The 17644-nt window shown below is 38.3% G+C and overlaps 1 protein-coding gene across 4 annotated transcripts in view; it reads right to left on the bottom strand.

The window, feature by feature from the left end:
* DIAPH3 (diaphanous related formin 3) overlaps positions 1-17644 on the bottom strand; it is a gene marked incomplete at its 5' end in the record, with an annotated part of 440633 nt that overhangs the window by 89083 nt on the left and 333906 nt on the right. For all 4 annotated transcript variants that reach the window (XM_081046382.1, XM_081046383.1, XM_081046384.1 and 1 more), the window contains 2 exons: positions 5296-5355; positions 5800-5895. In XM_081046382.1, coding sequence (XP_080902508.1) covers positions 5296-5355; positions 5800-5895 — 156 coding nt within the window. The remainder of the gene's footprint in view (positions 1-5295; positions 5356-5799; positions 5896-17644) is intronic.

The raw sequence follows: 17644 nt of genomic DNA, 5'->3' as shown, positions 1-17644 counted from the left end.
CTGTTTTTCACAATGAGACCACTTAGCCACATCATGCCAGGCTTCTATAAACAGGATTCAAAACCCTGGCTAGCTTTACGCTTTCCCAAATAGTCAGTGAATAAGAACAACTACTGCTATTTTTTAAAGTAACTATTATGTGCCAGGAAGGCACTTAGCAAAACTTTTATTTTTTTTAACTGACAACCATCCGGAAAAGTGTTTTTTGTATCTGTGGCTACTCTAAGACCTTTAATGAGGGCAAATAAAATAAAACATGAACACAGATATAATGGCATCTTAGAGTTAATGAGCTTAGCACCAAGTGTTGTTCTGTGGGAAAAGATCTCACACCCACAACGTAGGTGGCACATGCCTGGAAAAAGAGCTGCATCAGGGTCACCTCTGCCCTGCTAGGACACCTTTGTCATGTGTCACACAACACTCAAACGATGCTGAAACACACTGTGTAAGACATCCCAACAGCGTTTGCATTATTGTCCTAAATAACTACCACAGTGGTTTAAGATATGAAATAGCTTATCCTCTAAAAAAATGGGATGGCTCTGCTCGGGGGTGCTCTAAAGCACACTCTGCCTGCCTTCTGCCACACTGAGCACCATGGCTACATCTGGAGATTAATTTTTGGAACCTTTCAGCTCTTGGGGGGACGACTGCCCTTTGTCATAGGACCTGGGAAGCAACGCGGTACTCTTCTTCCTGTCACACTTTACAGGCTGCTGTCATTATACAAGTGAGAATCGCCCTTCCCAGCTGAGCCACTGTCGCCAAATTAGTGTGTGTCTCCCTGAGCTGTCACCTCTCATAATCCCTAGAGAGACGGGCGTCCTTCACTGTGTTTGCTCCCTTCCCCGCCCGGAGACTGTCATTTTCAGGAGGAGACCGTATATCCTAGTTCTCTGCGAAAACAGACGTATCTGGCGAGACCTCCGAACTCTCCCTTGCTCAATATTTGCATCGACCTGTCTCTGTGCACCCTTCCTTTTTACTGCCCAGGTTCTGCAAACCTGTGTTCTCCCATCCCATCACTCTAACTCCTGTCCCACCAAGTCGTTGTCCCTCCCCTCCAGAATGCAAAGAGCAATGTCACACAAAAGGCAAAGAAACATAACCTACTCATTAAACTACAAACCCATCATTATAGTGTTACTTATTTCTAGCTATTTCGATTCTCTCTCTCTCTCTCTCTCTCTCTCTCTCTCTCTCTCTCTCTCTCTTCATATCCAGGCTTCTAGGAAGAACAGAACCCCTCCACCCAATGCCGTCTGGCTCCAGTTTCTATTATTGTACTGAAACTTCTTTCTGAAGTGACAGTAACTCCAGTTTGTGTCCTCCACCATTTCCTTACCTGGATTTTCTGAAGCCAATCGCTTTGCTGACTGCTGCTTCCCAGGCTTCTCTTTCCCTGGGCTGCTTCTTCCCGGTTGCATAGGTCAGGTGGGCCCAGGACACCTTCCTTCCCGGGAGATGGCCCTGGGTACAGAGGATGCCGTCCCCTCCCTGGCTCCCAAATGAATCTCCATGGGAGCACCGTTTCATCGGATCTTAACTGGTAATCCTAAACTATTTATTTGTTCCTAAAATTATAGATCTGCCAACCGTATGACATGTTTTCCACATCTTGATAATGTCAATGAAAGTTTAGTTCTTAAATGAGACAGTGATAGTACAGGTGGCTTCCTTTTAAGATACACATGTAGAAACAGAGATAATTTGTAACAAACCAGTAATCAAACAGTTATTCTTTAATATTTTCTGAGGGGGGAGAGACATTTGATAGAATCAATAGATCCTTTTCGGGGGTGGGGGGTTGTGGTGGGGGCACGGTTAATGCCCAAACCCCAAATCTAAAACATAAGTACAGAGTTCAAGGAACTTCTAAAGTCTATCCATTGAGTCCTTATAAACCCAGATTCTGAGCTCACGCTACAAGCAAAGGGAGAAATTTACAGTGAGCCCAAACCAAAAAAATTTTAAAGATCATAGTAATTACAGTCCGCTATCAAAGACAAACAGAACAAGAGCCATATTAATCATAATGACTATTTCAGGGAAGTCAAGGACATTACTTTCCTTAAATAACAGTTCTTTATCTCTTTTTCCCTCATTTGGGTCCCAGCCTTCAGCATACAACTGTGAAAGCTCATGAAATGAAAGGCCTTTGCTATTTCTCACACAATTGTCCTTTTAACAACAATTTCAAATTCTCACTACTTGAGAACTTTTTAACCTGTTCATGCTGAAGAGTCTGTATGATAATGAAAAAGCCGAAAGGTTGTCCTGCCTGAGTATAAAGTAGAAAGGCCTTTCGAGTCTCCGCACAGGACATCTAGGCAGGAGCTCTGCTGAGTCCTTTTTTCTTTTTGCTTGACTACGGAGTAAAGAGGCGAGACTGATGTTTGAATACAATGTGAAATCACCCAACCTGTTTTACATTCCTGGCCCAGAAAAATCTCCTCAATAATACTTAAGTCTTATGACAGTTACAGATAGCATTTGATTCTGCTTGAAAGCCCAAGTGTAAGGTTGTCAAAAACAATTAGTGTTTTAATAGCTCTCTTTCTTAGGTTATTTGGCAGGTGCAAGTTCATCAGAAAGAGAAGAAAAAAGGCTTCTCAAGAAAATAAGCCAATGACATGTCGCAAAATCATATAATCTTACTATATTAATCGGCATGCTCGCTCTACTTTAAAATAGGATACAATTTAAAGAAATGGAAATGTTGGTTGTCAACATTTAGTACTTTGATAGATAAGGTTTTCTAGAAAAGGACTGGTTCATCACGCTGTCCTCATTGTTTTCAAAGAAGCCGTAAGGCAGCTAGTGCTTAGCAGACACCACTGAAAAACTTAACAAATTTCATAATTCTGCCTCAAGCAATTCTTGCTGTTTGGTGAAAAGGTAGGTCAAGAAATAAGGTGACCCAAGACTGAGCGGATTAGTGAGGAGGAAGTCTATGTGTGAAGTTGTAAGACATCAACAACAAAACCTGTCTTGTGTACCTCCCTTAGAGTTATTTTGTGGAGAAACACACTAATTCAAAAATATCTAACTAGCTTCACATTTAATTCCGACTTCAAATCTTAGAGTGGCAGAACAGCTGTGCCTGCAGGCAATACAATCTTATTTCTATAAAAATCTCTCAAAGCTCCATATATAACTGGGAGAGTAAAAATAGATAATCAAATCCAAATTAAGGCTATTAAGAATTGATTTAGTATAAAGATAATATAGCAAGATTTTGTTTAGGTTATGGATGTTCACTAAAAATGTGTAATACTTGTTTGCCTAAAATTTTGATTATGTTTTAGCTTATTTTGTCACAGTTAAATAGTTTTATCATTAGGGGTTTTAATTGCATATAGTTTATAGAATTCTTTCTGATTACTCTATATCCATCACACTGAAAAAAAAAAACGTTCCACTGTACTACTTAATGAAAAGGGAACCATCTAATGAGGACACAATCAAATTGCAGGCAGATGCACTATAAGGTGTGGCTAAACAGCTTGTATTTGTGAAAACTTTGTCACAAGCATTTTACAGGGTCTATATAGTGTACAGGGGAAGAGAAGTCCCTGAAGAGACTAGGAAGAATGTGACATTAGTCACTCAGTGGTACACTTCTGTGTTGCATAAAGAAACAACAAAAGAACAAAAGAAAAGAACAAAAGAAAACCAAGTCCTTGGAAGTCTTCTTTCAACCATCAAAACATAGGCTCCATGATTACGCAATCTCCCCCCATTTTTTCACCTTCTTTTCTACCTCTCACTTACTTCGTTACTCATTCCACATTATACCTAGACTATTTATTTTAAATTAAGCATAACAGGGGTATACATATGCCCTCATAATCATACAGTCATTGTGTTGGCCTTGGTTCTTTAATGACGTACAACGTGAGCTGAATTGTTGATTTTATATATTGTGCTAAGAAAAAATAATCAAAGTACCTATATGTAATCAAAAGAGAAATGCAATGAAAATAATAGTTGTATCAATAATTAATTAGCTCTATACTTTTGGGAAATTTTTAGCCTCTGAGCTTCCACATACTCGTCTATGAAACAAAATAATCTCTAAGGTCCGGAAAAACATCATCCTCTATACTTTTTTTGCCATTATTTAGTACGTCACAGTGACTCTAAATCATAAACCCACAGTTAGAAATTAATTATCCACAATAAATTACTCTGATATATTAAAATCCATTTTTTCCAGAATAGGGAAAGGCAAAATAATAACAAAAACACACTGTTGAATAGAGTCAAAAGATCTGTATAAAATTTCGCATTTTTACCTTTCCTCTGATTTATTCATCATCTACCACATACACTTTACCTTGAGTGGGAGGGGTCTACACTGCTAGTAAGAGAGCATTACATCTACGTCTTTTTTTTATTTGCTTTATAATTGTTTTAGGCTATCCTGAAAATTTTACACAAGTTTCTCTATTCAGTCACACATTAATACTAGAAATTAACTCATCTGCACCCAAGACAACCCTTGAATGCAATCTGTCAAGTATTTTTCCATTTATAAATCTGGTGAACTTTGGTGACACTCTGAATAAATGGCAGTCACAATGGATGGATTTGTTTTTGACTCAGGAAGGTAAACAGAACCTTCTAATACACAGGAGTGAGAAAAGGGAACCAAAATAAATAAAACCCAATCAACACGAACTGGCACCTTGCAGAGAGGCAGAGGGCTTCATGAGGTTGGGTGTGCACGAGTTGGTTAGGGGTTTTTACAAGGACTCAATGGCATAAATGTCAGAGACTAAGTTAACTCACCTTCTTTTCAGTGTTCCTAGCACATCTGTCCACAATATCACATGAAGCTCATCTATACTAATGATTTTGTCAAAATGCTGATCACAGTATTTCAAACTGTACTGACAAATATGACACAGTCAAATAGCTAACAGATTCAACATTTCAGATTGTATCTTAAAGTAAAGTAAATCCACTACTGAAAATGGTATTATAAGAGCACGATGCTTTTGAAAGGATACCCTGGGTGACACTGATCAGAGATGTGTGACATAAGTTCAAACAATAAGAAGAAAACATTCACTCGGGACCTGGAAGCAGCACCCTGGATACCACCTCAGGCAATACTGTCAGGATGGAGAACATGAGAACAAAATCTCTGCAAACATGTCCATCCTCACATTTTTACAATTTCAGTTATATTGAAACTTGAGAACTTCAGAGCAGCCTCCTAAAACCACAGATCAACAGGATAAAAGTAGATAAGAGAATGTGTAATTTATGAATACGGTTTATTACCATGGTTACAAACTTTCAGAACAGGCCTCTGAGACACTGGGCTGAGACTCTGCCGAATATCTGTTAAAAAGAAAAGAAAATATAGAGGTCTGTTCATCTCAAGAAGTGTAACAGTATTAAACTTTTTTCCAAGGTTAAATATTTCTGGAAGCAAAGCAATAATGTTATGACTTTTACTTCCCATTTAATTACGCTACTGTAAACTCCACTGGGATAAAGTACATATGGTTCTTTTGACGAGACTTGTCACACTAATCGGGATTTTCTAGGTTCAGTGCATTGATTTGTAATGTGCTACTGACACTGGCCAACGGGAATGCTTCTCTCTCTGACATTTGTCATCACCAGGGGAGGATTAAGAAAAGTTATGAAACTTCTGAGGAGCTATTGCCCACAGCACTACATTCTTGACACATGACTTTAAAAGAATTAAAAAAATATATAATAGCGTTGTTCTTTGTGATAGTTCCCTAGAAAATAACATGAAACAAGTATAAAGCTCACCTTTTGGCTTCGGTGTCCTTTTCCTTCGGTCGCGGAAGGCAGCCCCCGACTGCAAGGCCTCCAGCAGACTATCCATCACTCCTGTCTCATCACCCTCTGTGAAAAAAGATGCGGGGAATTCCATCAGCTCTCAGGTTACCGCAGCAATGTCAAAGCACACACAGAAACTGGAGATGGTGATGATGACGGAAAAAAGATCAGATGCCAGGACTAAGCCAGCAATTTCCAAATATGATAGGACTTTAACCCTCATAAATCAAATACCTTTTAATGAAATCTGTCTCATTAGAGCCTGTGTTACTGTCCACTAAAGAGGACCAAGTTCCACTGACTCACTTCGGAGCACTGCTTTTATAGTCCAGAGGCACAATAACTTTAAATGGAATGCGGTTCTCGTCATGACTGCTTCTCAGGTGATCATAAATCACATTTCCCTTGTAGAAATGGGTTATTTTCAAAGCATCAGCTTCTGTTCTAAAATCGACCAGATGTGGGAGTATTTTTGTTGGTGTTACTGATATTCTGCTGTCTAAATTTATTGTGCAAAACTGTATTTCCACACTAATTTTTGTGAACATGCTCCCAGCAACTGATGCTTCGTATCAGAGGACAATTGTCCCCTAACTTTACATACAACATACAACAATTGTTGACATATAACAATTACTGCAAATTTTTACAGGATGTCTGAAAAGTTTATCTTTTAAAATGAAAAATAAACCAAAAGGCTCTCAAAAATCTAAAGGACTGCAACACATGATGATTAGTTTAAGTTGATATTCTGTATATGATTAATGAAGATGCGGTGATGGAGCCAATTCTCTCTACAAACGTCAGATTTTCTTGTAATAATCATAGCTATATGTCGTTGTCAGTGCTAAATATTATTTAAAGGAAGCAAGAACAAAAGCTTCAAAAAAAACTACTGGCCCAAACTAAATACAAGGAAACACCAAACTTTTTTGTCCCTTAGAGAGACTTTATTTGCAGGCATTCTCTAAGAAACTGTATGGCTGGTATACAGTTATGTCTAAAGTAACTGAAAACTCTTTTCCTCTGGAACTTTCTTTCTTCCTTCTTTCTTTCCTTTCTTCCTTCCTACTTTCCTTCCTTCCTTCCTTCCTTCCTTCCTTCCTTTCTTCCTTCTTTCTTTCCTTTCTTCCTTCCTACTTTCCTTCCTTCCTTCCTTCCTTCCTTCCTTCCTTCCTTCCTTCCTTCCTTCCTTCCTTCCTTCCTTCCTTCCTTCCTTCCTTCCTTCCTTCCTTCCTTCCTTTTGTTTTTTGAGATGTGGTCCTTTTATAGTGAACAGATGACAAATGAATGCAGATAACACACTTATTTACAGTTTACAAACAGATATATAAATAGAAATATGCTTTGACCCCTTCTCCATCTGGTTCTAATTAGTATTTTTACAAAAGTACTAAATCTTGTAGTGTAATCAAAAGAAGGTGGGTGAGAAATAGAGTATTTGGAGATTGTTAATTTACATGTGAATTTAATTCTAAAGTGGTTGGATGGCTATTTTAATTAAAATATGTCAAATAATTCAGACACTTTAATTAGTAGCCACCTAGCTATCTTTGAAAATTTACAAACTCAACTATATTTTTCCCTAAAAAGAACTACAAGTAACACCAAATATTTAAGGTTGTGAATATATTTTATAGTAAAAGGAAACATTTTAAAAATCTGAACCTTTAAGAACACAGGCATGTGAGTAAGGGCATACACTTTAAGGGGAAAAGAAAACTACAGAGAAAAGTTGAACTTTCCTTAGTGCTGTTGGCAGTGGTATTGCCACGGTGATTCTGAAACTACTGTGCGTGTATTATAACACTGAACAGATGGGTAAATATGCTGATGCTGGCGGCAGGACTGCCCACTGTGGGAAAGTAAATGCAAGTATGAAATGGCAGAGTGGGGGCAGAATCATGAAGCACTGAACTGGATTTACAGGTAACATAAAGGCTCACGGTTTAAAAAAACAGAACAAAACATTTCCTAGCTTTGTGGCCCAAAAGAGCCCAGAAGTCACGACACTGCAGTAGCAATAAGCACATCTAACTGTTGGATCTTGGTTTCTAAATATCATTACTCACTAATACTTAGAGAAATGGCTGATTTTAGGGCTGAGACCAAGACATGATGAAATGAGCCAGGAGCACATCGTTGTGCCAGAAAAGAAGAAAGTGCTCAAAGTCAGACAGGCATATCCAAAGGCCAAAGAGGCCAGCCTGAAGGGGCGCCTCAGCCAAGTGTAGGACAATCTGAGCACTGAATACCTACTAATGGGAGTGGGTTATTTCACATGAGGCTCCCGAGGGGACAGGAGGTGGAGACATCTGGCAGACAGCACCTTACTCAAATAATCAAATTTGACAAAACCAGTCATGACAACAACTGTCTTCTGAAGTGACGCACTGAGACAGACCAACACAACTTGTGTAGTTCTTGGCACAAAAACACCTCACCTGCATCTAACTGTGGACAGACAATCAGACAAATCCAAAATGAGGAATATTCTGTGAGCAGCTGGCCGGGGTTATTGAAAATCATCAATATCATGAAAGGCCAAGAGAAGGATAAAGAAAAGGTTAGAGAACCCCTCTCCATTAAAGAGACATGACAACTAAATGCAGCACACAGTCTTTGATTAGCTCTTGGGATATAATAAAGGCACAAATTACACTAATGGCATAATTGAAGAAATTTTAAAATGCACCGAATATTAAATAATTATATTGTACCAATGTTAATATACCTGAGTATGATACTGTATTTCCCTGAAAATAAGACCAAGCCAGACCATCATCTCTAATGCACCTTTTGGAGCAAAAATTAATACAAGACCTGGTCTTATCTTAAATAAGACTGGGTATAATATAATATAATATACATAACATAACATAATACTGGGTATAATATAATATAATAATATATAATATAATACAGGGTCTTATATAATGTAATGTAATATCATATCATATATCATATCATAATATAATGTAATACCGGGAATACTATACTATGCTGTAATATAATACAATACTGGGTCTTATATTAATTTTTGCTCCAAAAGATGCACTAGAGCTGATGGTTCAGCTAGGTCTTATTTTTGGGGAAACACGGTAATAAATTATGATTAGCATTTTCACTGCGATGTTCGTCTATAGTAGAATGATATTTCCATGCCACTGACTGCGGCGTTCGACTTTATCCCACGAGCTCACTGTTCCAGAAAGGAAGTTTAGGAAAGCAGATGTGCATTTTTCTATATTTTTGTGTTTTTCAAGAATGAATAACAAGAGGAAATTTTTATACATTAATCACTTATTTTAATAAAATGTAGCCCCTTAACTGTATTTACTTACAATATAAATACTGTAATTATTTTCTGTGGATTTTGACACATTTTGGAGAACAAACTTGAAATCAATTAACGCAGTAAAAAGGTTAAGCAAGCTAATCCCATTGCTCTTAGGAGATCGATGCTGCCACTTTTACACTCACCTCCTTATACCAGTTCCAGGTCGTCTAGTTCATGTCTTTGAACATGCTGCTCTCTCTACACAGAACATCCTTCTCAATTTCTTCACCATTTCTGCACTCTTCCTTTAAGACAGACAACTGAGAATCCTTTCCTGCCCTGTGTGGGTGGAACTGGGTGGCCCTGTGTCCTGCTGGCATGTGGTGTATAGAGAAATAAATCCTTTACAATATTGTTTACTTGATGGTTTCTACCATTAGACCATGAGTTCACTGAGGGCAGGGACTGTGGTGTTCACTTATCTTTAATACCTAGAATGATGCTAGTATTACATAGAAAGTGTTCGTTAAGAAATGTTGAGGGCGGACGGATGACTCAGTTGGTTAGAGCGCGAACTCTGGACAACAGGGCTGCCGGTTCGATTCACACATGGGCCAGCCGAGCTGTGCCCTCTGCAACTAGAATGAAGTCAATGAGCTGCCGCTGAGCTCCCGGGGGTGGCCAGCTGGCTCAGTTGTTTGGAGCGCGGGCTCTCAACTACAAGGCTGCCGGTTCGACTCCCGCAAGCGAGGGTGGGCAGCGCCCCCTGCAACTAAGATTGAACACGGCACCTTGAACCGACCTGCCGCTGAGATCCCGAATGGCTCAGTTGGTTGGAGCACGTCCTCTCAACCACAAGGTTGCTGGTTCGACTCCCGCAAGGGATGGTGGGTTTTTGCCCCCTGCAACTAGCAACGGCGACTGGACCTGGAGCTGAGCTCCCCCTCCACAAATAAGATTGAAAGGACAACAACTTGACATGGATGGAGCTAATGAGTCCTGGGAAAAACACACCACTGTTCCCCAATAAAAAGTCCTGGAAATACACTGTTCCCCAATAAAGTCCTGTTCCCCTGACCCCACAAAATCTTTAAAAATAAAAATGTTGACTATATAACAAATGTGGCACAACATGGTCAGCTGGAAAGAGGAATCATGCAGGAGAATGAAGGTCACAGGGGAAGACTGGGGCCAGAGAAGTCATAGGAGTACATTCCCACCCTGTAAACAGCACAACTAGGGTTCTTCCTTTTACCTTGTCTCAAATGTCCATTCAGTTGGCAACTCTGTTAATGCGCATTTCCAAGTATCTCCTGCATTGATCCATTGCTCCCATGTCTGACTGAACTTCATGTTGGTGGTCCAGAGTTGAATTATTTTTCACTTGAAATACTGCATGAGTTGCCTGGAGTCACCTTGCTTCCAGTTTCTCCCTAATTCTAATTCATCCCATATAGTACTGAGAAGTCCTAAAGCAGAATTATGATCTTCAATTCCCTAGTCGAATACTTTCAGTATCCCTGACTTCCCACAACATGGAGTCCCCACTCTTTCACTCGCACCTGACGCTGATTAGAACTGCTCTTCTAATCCTATCTCTTACTCCCACATCACAACCTATTCTTCACATAAAGACAACTGCCCATGACTCTGCACGAGCAAAATCTCTCCTGTGCATGACCATCCACCTGGAACCTCTATCCCCGCTCTAGTCTCCCAGAGCTGCTGGCTTTTCTTGGCCTTCGTGCCCACACGCACAATGGAAAGAATACAATACGGAAGTGAGAAGACCTGCATTCTAGTCTGAGCTCTCAACTAATGACCTGTGTGACACTACACTAGTTACATAATCATTCCTGACATGGGTAACAGAGAAAATGACTGTCTCGGGTTAATGACAGGATCAAATGTGGTAACAGAAATGAAAGCACTTGGTAAATTGTTAAGTGATATAAAAATATAGGGAAATAAATTCATAAATGAACTGTATAGTGCACCACAGGAAGTTTATGAAATATCTGCTTATTATGTTTCAAGAATTGTTTTAGATATGCTATAAATTAATCTTTTGTAGTATATTTGGTTAAACTCTTCACAAAGGACAAAATCATATATAACATTGTTTCTAAGGGAAACTCTGGGAGAGGATTAAAATATTCCAATGTGTAAGATAGAACTATAAAGATGTTTTTCTATATTTTGAACATGTATTTAGAATTCCACATATGTTTGCTGAGGGCTTACTATGTATCATGACATTATCAGACACTAAGGATACCTGAACCCCACGTGTTAACAAGAAATGTTTTCTGCTCTCAAGAAGCAGAAAAGTACGATCTGCATGAACTACGGCCTGACAAACAGGCGGGAGTTGGTCCTGGCAGGGATTGGGGAGGGAACGGCCCACCTGGCAGAAGGAATAGCAGACAAAGGCACAAGATAGGAATAAAAACAAAAGTGAAGTATAATTGAGTATTTAAATGATTCATATTTACATTACTCTAATACAAACCAGAGAAATAAAAATTAGTCTTTTTTTATTGGAGACTAGAATTGAATGTTTCTAACTACAAGTCAATTTATATTCAAAATATTTATTGCCTTTCTCCTGCTGTGAAAACTTTTTAAAATAAATAGCCTAACTGCCATAGTCAAAGCTTTGCTGTGTCTCAGTTAACATGTCACCTTGTTTAATTTGTAGATAGTATTTTTAAAAACCACACAGTATCATGGGAAACAAAGAAGGGAGAGTTAAGGGTATTTCTAGAGCAGAACCAATAGGATGAGGGGACATTGGGCGTAGGCTTGCTAACGACTGACTCAGACATGTCAGAGCTTTCTAGGGCCTCTGACCGGAGACATAGAAAAGATGGGATAACATGTAAATATATTGAGTTTGGTAGGGGACAAATGTTGGAGAGGACAATGAGTTTCCTTCTGGACAGGTGAGTGCCATGTGCCAGCAGGGACCCCCGGATAACTTCTAGAAGTAATCTGGAAATTCTGGCCTCAAATTCAGAAAAAAATTTGGGTAGCATTTTTGGAAGTCATTTGCGCATTACCAAAAAAGTGAAAAAACAAACTCATTCAGCACTGTGTACCAGACCCTGAGAAATGCCCTGGAAATAACAGGGTAAGATTTTATCCTTGCATTCTTGTTAGTAGGTATGTATGACGGAATCTGGAGAGGTGGCATTTGAAATCCACCTAGATATAAAGAGCAGGAGAAAAAAGGTAGATATGTGGCAGGAACAGCCTTTCCTTTATTCCAGTTTCCCCAAGCCAAGGTACAACACTGAAATTGCAGATAAATAAGATAGAAAGGAGATCCTAAAAGGTTCCAGAACATAAAAACAAACCACAATAGGTCATATACAAAGGTAAGGAATCAGAATGTAACCAGATTTCTCAATAGCAACACTGAATTACAGAAGACAGAAAGATACAGATTTCAAATTGAGAAGAGAAATTATGTCCAGTGAAGAAATGGTTATGCTGCCAATCTGATGAGGATAGAAAATGGATATTTTCAGACCTGCAAGTCGTCTATTGCACTCTGAAAAAGCTATTGGAAGGTGAGCCTTTGCCAACCAAGAAAGAAAAGTAAGAAAAAGATGGGATCCAGAAAAAAGGGAGGGGATGAAACAGCTAAGTGGCAAAAAGAATTCACAGGATGGCACTGGTATCCCAGGCCCAGAGTAGCCAGTTCAGATCACTGGGCTACAGGAAAGAACAGTAGCCAAGGAACTGAAAGCAAATCTGTGTTGGACTATCTGCAAAAAAGATTGCTGTTTATTTCACAGACCTGTCAGAGTGTTTGGATAAAATAGTGATAGGTATACACAAATACTAAGCAAATTAAAAAAAAATTGTTAGTGTGAACCTAGCAATCATATGGTTGTCCAGTAGGAAACAATCATGGAATACTAACTGGAGAGGGAGAAACATTTACACAGCTGCAATATTATACATACTGGCCGTTCTGACCATAAATTGCGTGGCAGTCAAAAGTGAAGACAGTAGGGTAGAGGAGAAGGGGAATATAAGTAGAGTCCAAGCGAGGAGAGGGCATAAGGGAACTAAATCTTCAACCACTTCTCAAGAACGCGATAAGGTCTAAAATGAATCAATTGACAAATGATAGTCTAAGCATATTATCTAGAAATAGGTAAGAGACAAATACGAGATAAAAACCCTAAGAATTAAAGGTGGTTGCCTCTGGGAAGTAGGAGGGAGTTGAGAGGAGTGAGGGAGAAGATAATTTATTATGCTATGAGCCTATTTTATTTCATTTAGGAATTTGCAGACATTAATATGAAGTAACTGAAAAAAATTCCTGCCAGGAAAAGACAACTGAGGAGGAGAGAGGACAAGAGAGGGGAGGAGGAGGAGGAGGAGAAGGGATAGGAAGAGAAAGGGTAGAGGGAGGAGGGCACTGGATGGAGATGAAGGGAGACTGACTCATCACTTAAATGTGCTTCCCTCTGATAAGGGGGAGGAGAGAGGTAACAACAAGATGAGCATAATGATGGAGAGCTCCAGCTCAGAAAGGTGTGACACCTGGTATGGGGCACAGGGAGAAGGGACAGCAGTCACAGACGGCCTCCTGGATATTGGACTTAAAGAAGAGCTTTGGTTTGCCAAAACTTCCTGAAGAGGGACGGTCCTGCTAGAGCTCACAGAACAGTTGTACAAGGGGTTCTGGAGGGACGTGAAACACTTGGGTGAACTCAGGTGTCTGTAGGAATGGACAGCAGGGTAGCGGGGGGTGGGGGGCTGGGTGTGTGTCTGTGTGTTGCATGCGCACGCATGTCAAGAGGTGACAGTGAGGAGACAGGTCGGGGCCAACTCACCAAGCACTAAGGAAGGCATTAACTCGTTTTAAGCTAGGAAGTAACATGGTCAAATTTCTATTAGGTTGGTGCAAAAGTAATTGCAGTTTTGCAATTGTTGACCTTTTAAACCACAATTACTTTTGCACCAACCTAATACTTTAGAAAGATCAGTATCAGAAGACAGAAGATGGAGGGCAATGAAAAGAAGAGAGCAGTTTTAGTGATTTAAATCTAGGCAAAATATACGTAGGGCCCCAGCAAGGAATATAAGTGATAAAAATGAAAAAGAGAAAGGAGGAAGAACAGAAATATCTTGGTCTGCATGGATGTATTAAAAAAGAAGTTGAGACTGATTTCCAGGCATCTGGCTTGGTCAACTGGATATACATTGATATTATTCACCAAGTACTGAATTATTTTTATTTGGTGGTAGAATGGGGCTGAAACTAGAAAGGGATTCAGTTGATATGTTAAGTTGAGATGTTCATGAAATATCCAACTGCAGGGGTTAAAAGAATCTAGAAGGCTGATGATTCACAGATTTAAAACTTGGAGGAGAGGTATTGGTTATACTGATAAAGTTAGAAGCATATTGGTCATTCTTGATGCAATGGAAAGTATAAGCATAGTGAAATGGTAGAGAACACATGTTCTGAATTCAAACAATTTGGATTTAAATACTGGCTTTCAATTTGCAATCATTGTGACTTTGGGCAATTGACTTATTAACCTTACTAACCACCATTTTTCCCCCTCAACTTTAACTTGTGAATAATAATAGCACCTATTTGACAGGGTTATTGGGAAGATTAAAGGAGGTAAATCATATGCAATACTTAAGAGTGCCTGACACACAGTAAAAACTTAATCTTCGTTGTGGTAGGTATTGATATTATGATAGAACATAACTCTCGTAGAAAGAGCGTGTGTAGTGAGAAGCAGAGAGAGCTAAAGTTAAGCCATAAACCAAACTAATGTGCAAATGGGATTTTAGGAAGAAATGACTCTTCTCAACCTGTGACCTTTTTCCATTGTGTATATTTTACACGAGATTTTAGAGCTTCCCTTTTTATTCCTATCATCTCCTAACATGTTAAATCTCAGCACTTAAAAAAAATTATTGAAGTATAATTGACATCAACATTTTATTAGTTTCAGGTGTACAACGTGATTCTACATTAGTATATACTGCAAAATGATCACTACGATAAGGCTGATTACCAAAGTTACAAAAAATATTTTTTTCTTATGAGGAGAACTTTTAAGATTTACTTTCATAGCAACTTTCAAATGTGCAATATAATATTATTGACTACAGTCACCATTCGGTACACTACATACCCTGACTTATTTATTTTGTATCTAGAAGTTTGTACCTCTGGATCCTTTTCACCCATTTTGCCTGACCCCCACCCCCCTCCTCTTTAGCAATCAACAATCTGTTCTCTGTATTGATGAGTTTTGTTTTGTTTTGTTTGTGTGGTAGTTTTTCTTTCACTGTCTAACTAATTTCACTTAGTTATATTAGTTTAATATAGTTTAATATGTATTAAACTATAATAAATAGTATTAAATAATAAAAATAGTATTTAATAATAAAAAGTATTAAACTTTTTATACCACTTTTTATATGATTTCAGTAGTAGCAAGAGATATAAGGAAAACCTTGTGGAACTGGAGTGGAGACCGGGGAGGAAAGCTCAGTTTCTCCAAAGAATTGTTGAAAGTGTGCAGCTGATGCGCAAAATTCATAGGCTCATAGTTTATTCCAGTTCTTTCTAAAAGACACATGAGATTCCTGCCCTAAAAAAAATTACATAAATTCTTGCACTATGCTGTTACGGGCCTTCTGGGAACCAGACTGCATTTTCTTTACTTGGGAACCTGGTTCAGTCTTTAACCTTATAGGACAAAGCTCAAAACACTTCTTAAATCAGACACCAAACAGACAGGAATAACTTGAAACAAAGTCTTTGAACTTGTCTTAATCTAGATGTGAACCTAAAAATTGGTTTGAGTCAAAGAACTTAGAAAGCTAATTTCACTGGGATTTAACTGATAAAATAATAATTAGAACAGTTCTCTTTTATACTGTAATTAAATGACTAGCTCAACCGTAAGTGGAATTTTAAATTAAAAAACATTTTAATATTTCTGGTTTTTTCTCCACTGTTCTTCATTATTTGCACAACTTGAAATATTTCTCCTGTTATATGTCAGAAGGAAAAACATCAGAATCTCTTACAAAGAAGGAAGGTTGTTTTTATTCCTCCTAAGATAGAGCACTTAAGAGCAAAATCCAGGCGTCAAAGGGCTGGGCTTGAATCTTGGCTCTTACCAGGTATGTGCCAGCTCCTTGCCTGTAAGATGGGGATAATAACAGTATCTACCTCAAAACATGGTCCTGAGGATTGAGTGAGCTCATATATGCAAAGATTTTAGCTTAGTGCCTCACACATAATAAGGCCTCAAAAAATATTAGCTATTACTTTATTATGCTGACTGTTCTTTTTCACTAATATGGCACACATTGCTGATTGGCCAATGTAACATATCCATTCTCTCGTCTGCTTCTACTACAGAGACTAAAAAAGTTAAAACCTCACTTTCTCAGGCTTTCTTGCAGTGAAGCTGGGGTCGGGGGGTGGGGTGGGGGTGGTAAAGCAGGGATGTGATGCATTTCTGACCAGTAAAGCATGAGTGGACATCTGCTAACTGCAGTACATTTGAACTTGTGGCAATCACCTTGTAACGCTGAGCAAAACCATGGGGCTATTCTTTTAGTTGCTATATAAAGCTATATTTTCAAAGCTTGAGTGAAAAAAATATTTTACAGCTAGATTTGAATGTATAAAACATAATTATCATACTATTTATTACATTGTACACAAGCTAGAATCTAATTTCATGTCTTATAGAACACAAAGTTACAGAGATAATCGTAAGATAAAAGCTTTTTCTTACATGAACTATCCAGTTTTTTTAAAAAATCCATCATTGGATGTCATGTATAAACCATGGTACTATTTTAATTACATAAACTATGAGGGAAAAGTAGCAATATAGGTATACTGGAACAAAGCACATTGTATTGTTACTAATTTTTAATTTTTGAAATTTCATATGATTTAGATTCTGTTGTCAGAAAATAATTTCAGCATCATACTCATTTAGTTTAACTTTTGAATATATCTAATTCACCTTCTTCTAAAATCTTTTATAACAGTTCTTTTCATTCTTAAAACTAATGTAAACAACTGGCAAAATTTAGGAAATATAAGTTACTTGTTTAGTCATTTACTTCTCTCAAATAAAAAGGGCACAACCACTTTTGGAATGCAAACATACTTAACACACAGACTTAAAAGTAACCGAATAATCACTGAATGAGTTTGTCATTACAAAATATTATAGCAAAAACTTAGATTGTATTAATGAACATATTTAAAAAAACACACAAAAAACTTCAATAAGACAATTTCCCAAATGAATACCACAGAACTGTGTGTGTGTATGTGTGTGTACGTGTGTGTGCTTGCACGTGTGAGTGTGTGTGTGGGAAGAAGAGGTTGGTTCTGTGGTCAAATAAGCTAGAAAAATAATGTATAGTATATACTGCTCTTGGCAAATTCATATCAAATACATATGAAAACTCAATTTAAGATACATGATAAATGTGCCATTTCAAATAAGGGGAGGG

This window comes from Rhinolophus hipposideros, assembly GCF_964194185.1.
Source record: "Rhinolophus hipposideros genome assembly, chromosome: 4".
In the NCBI taxonomy this organism is placed as follows: domain Eukaryota; kingdom Metazoa; phylum Chordata; class Mammalia; order Chiroptera; family Rhinolophidae; genus Rhinolophus; species Rhinolophus hipposideros.
Note: the sequence above shows the minus strand (reverse complement) of the source record. Positions and strands in the feature narration are given on the sequence as shown.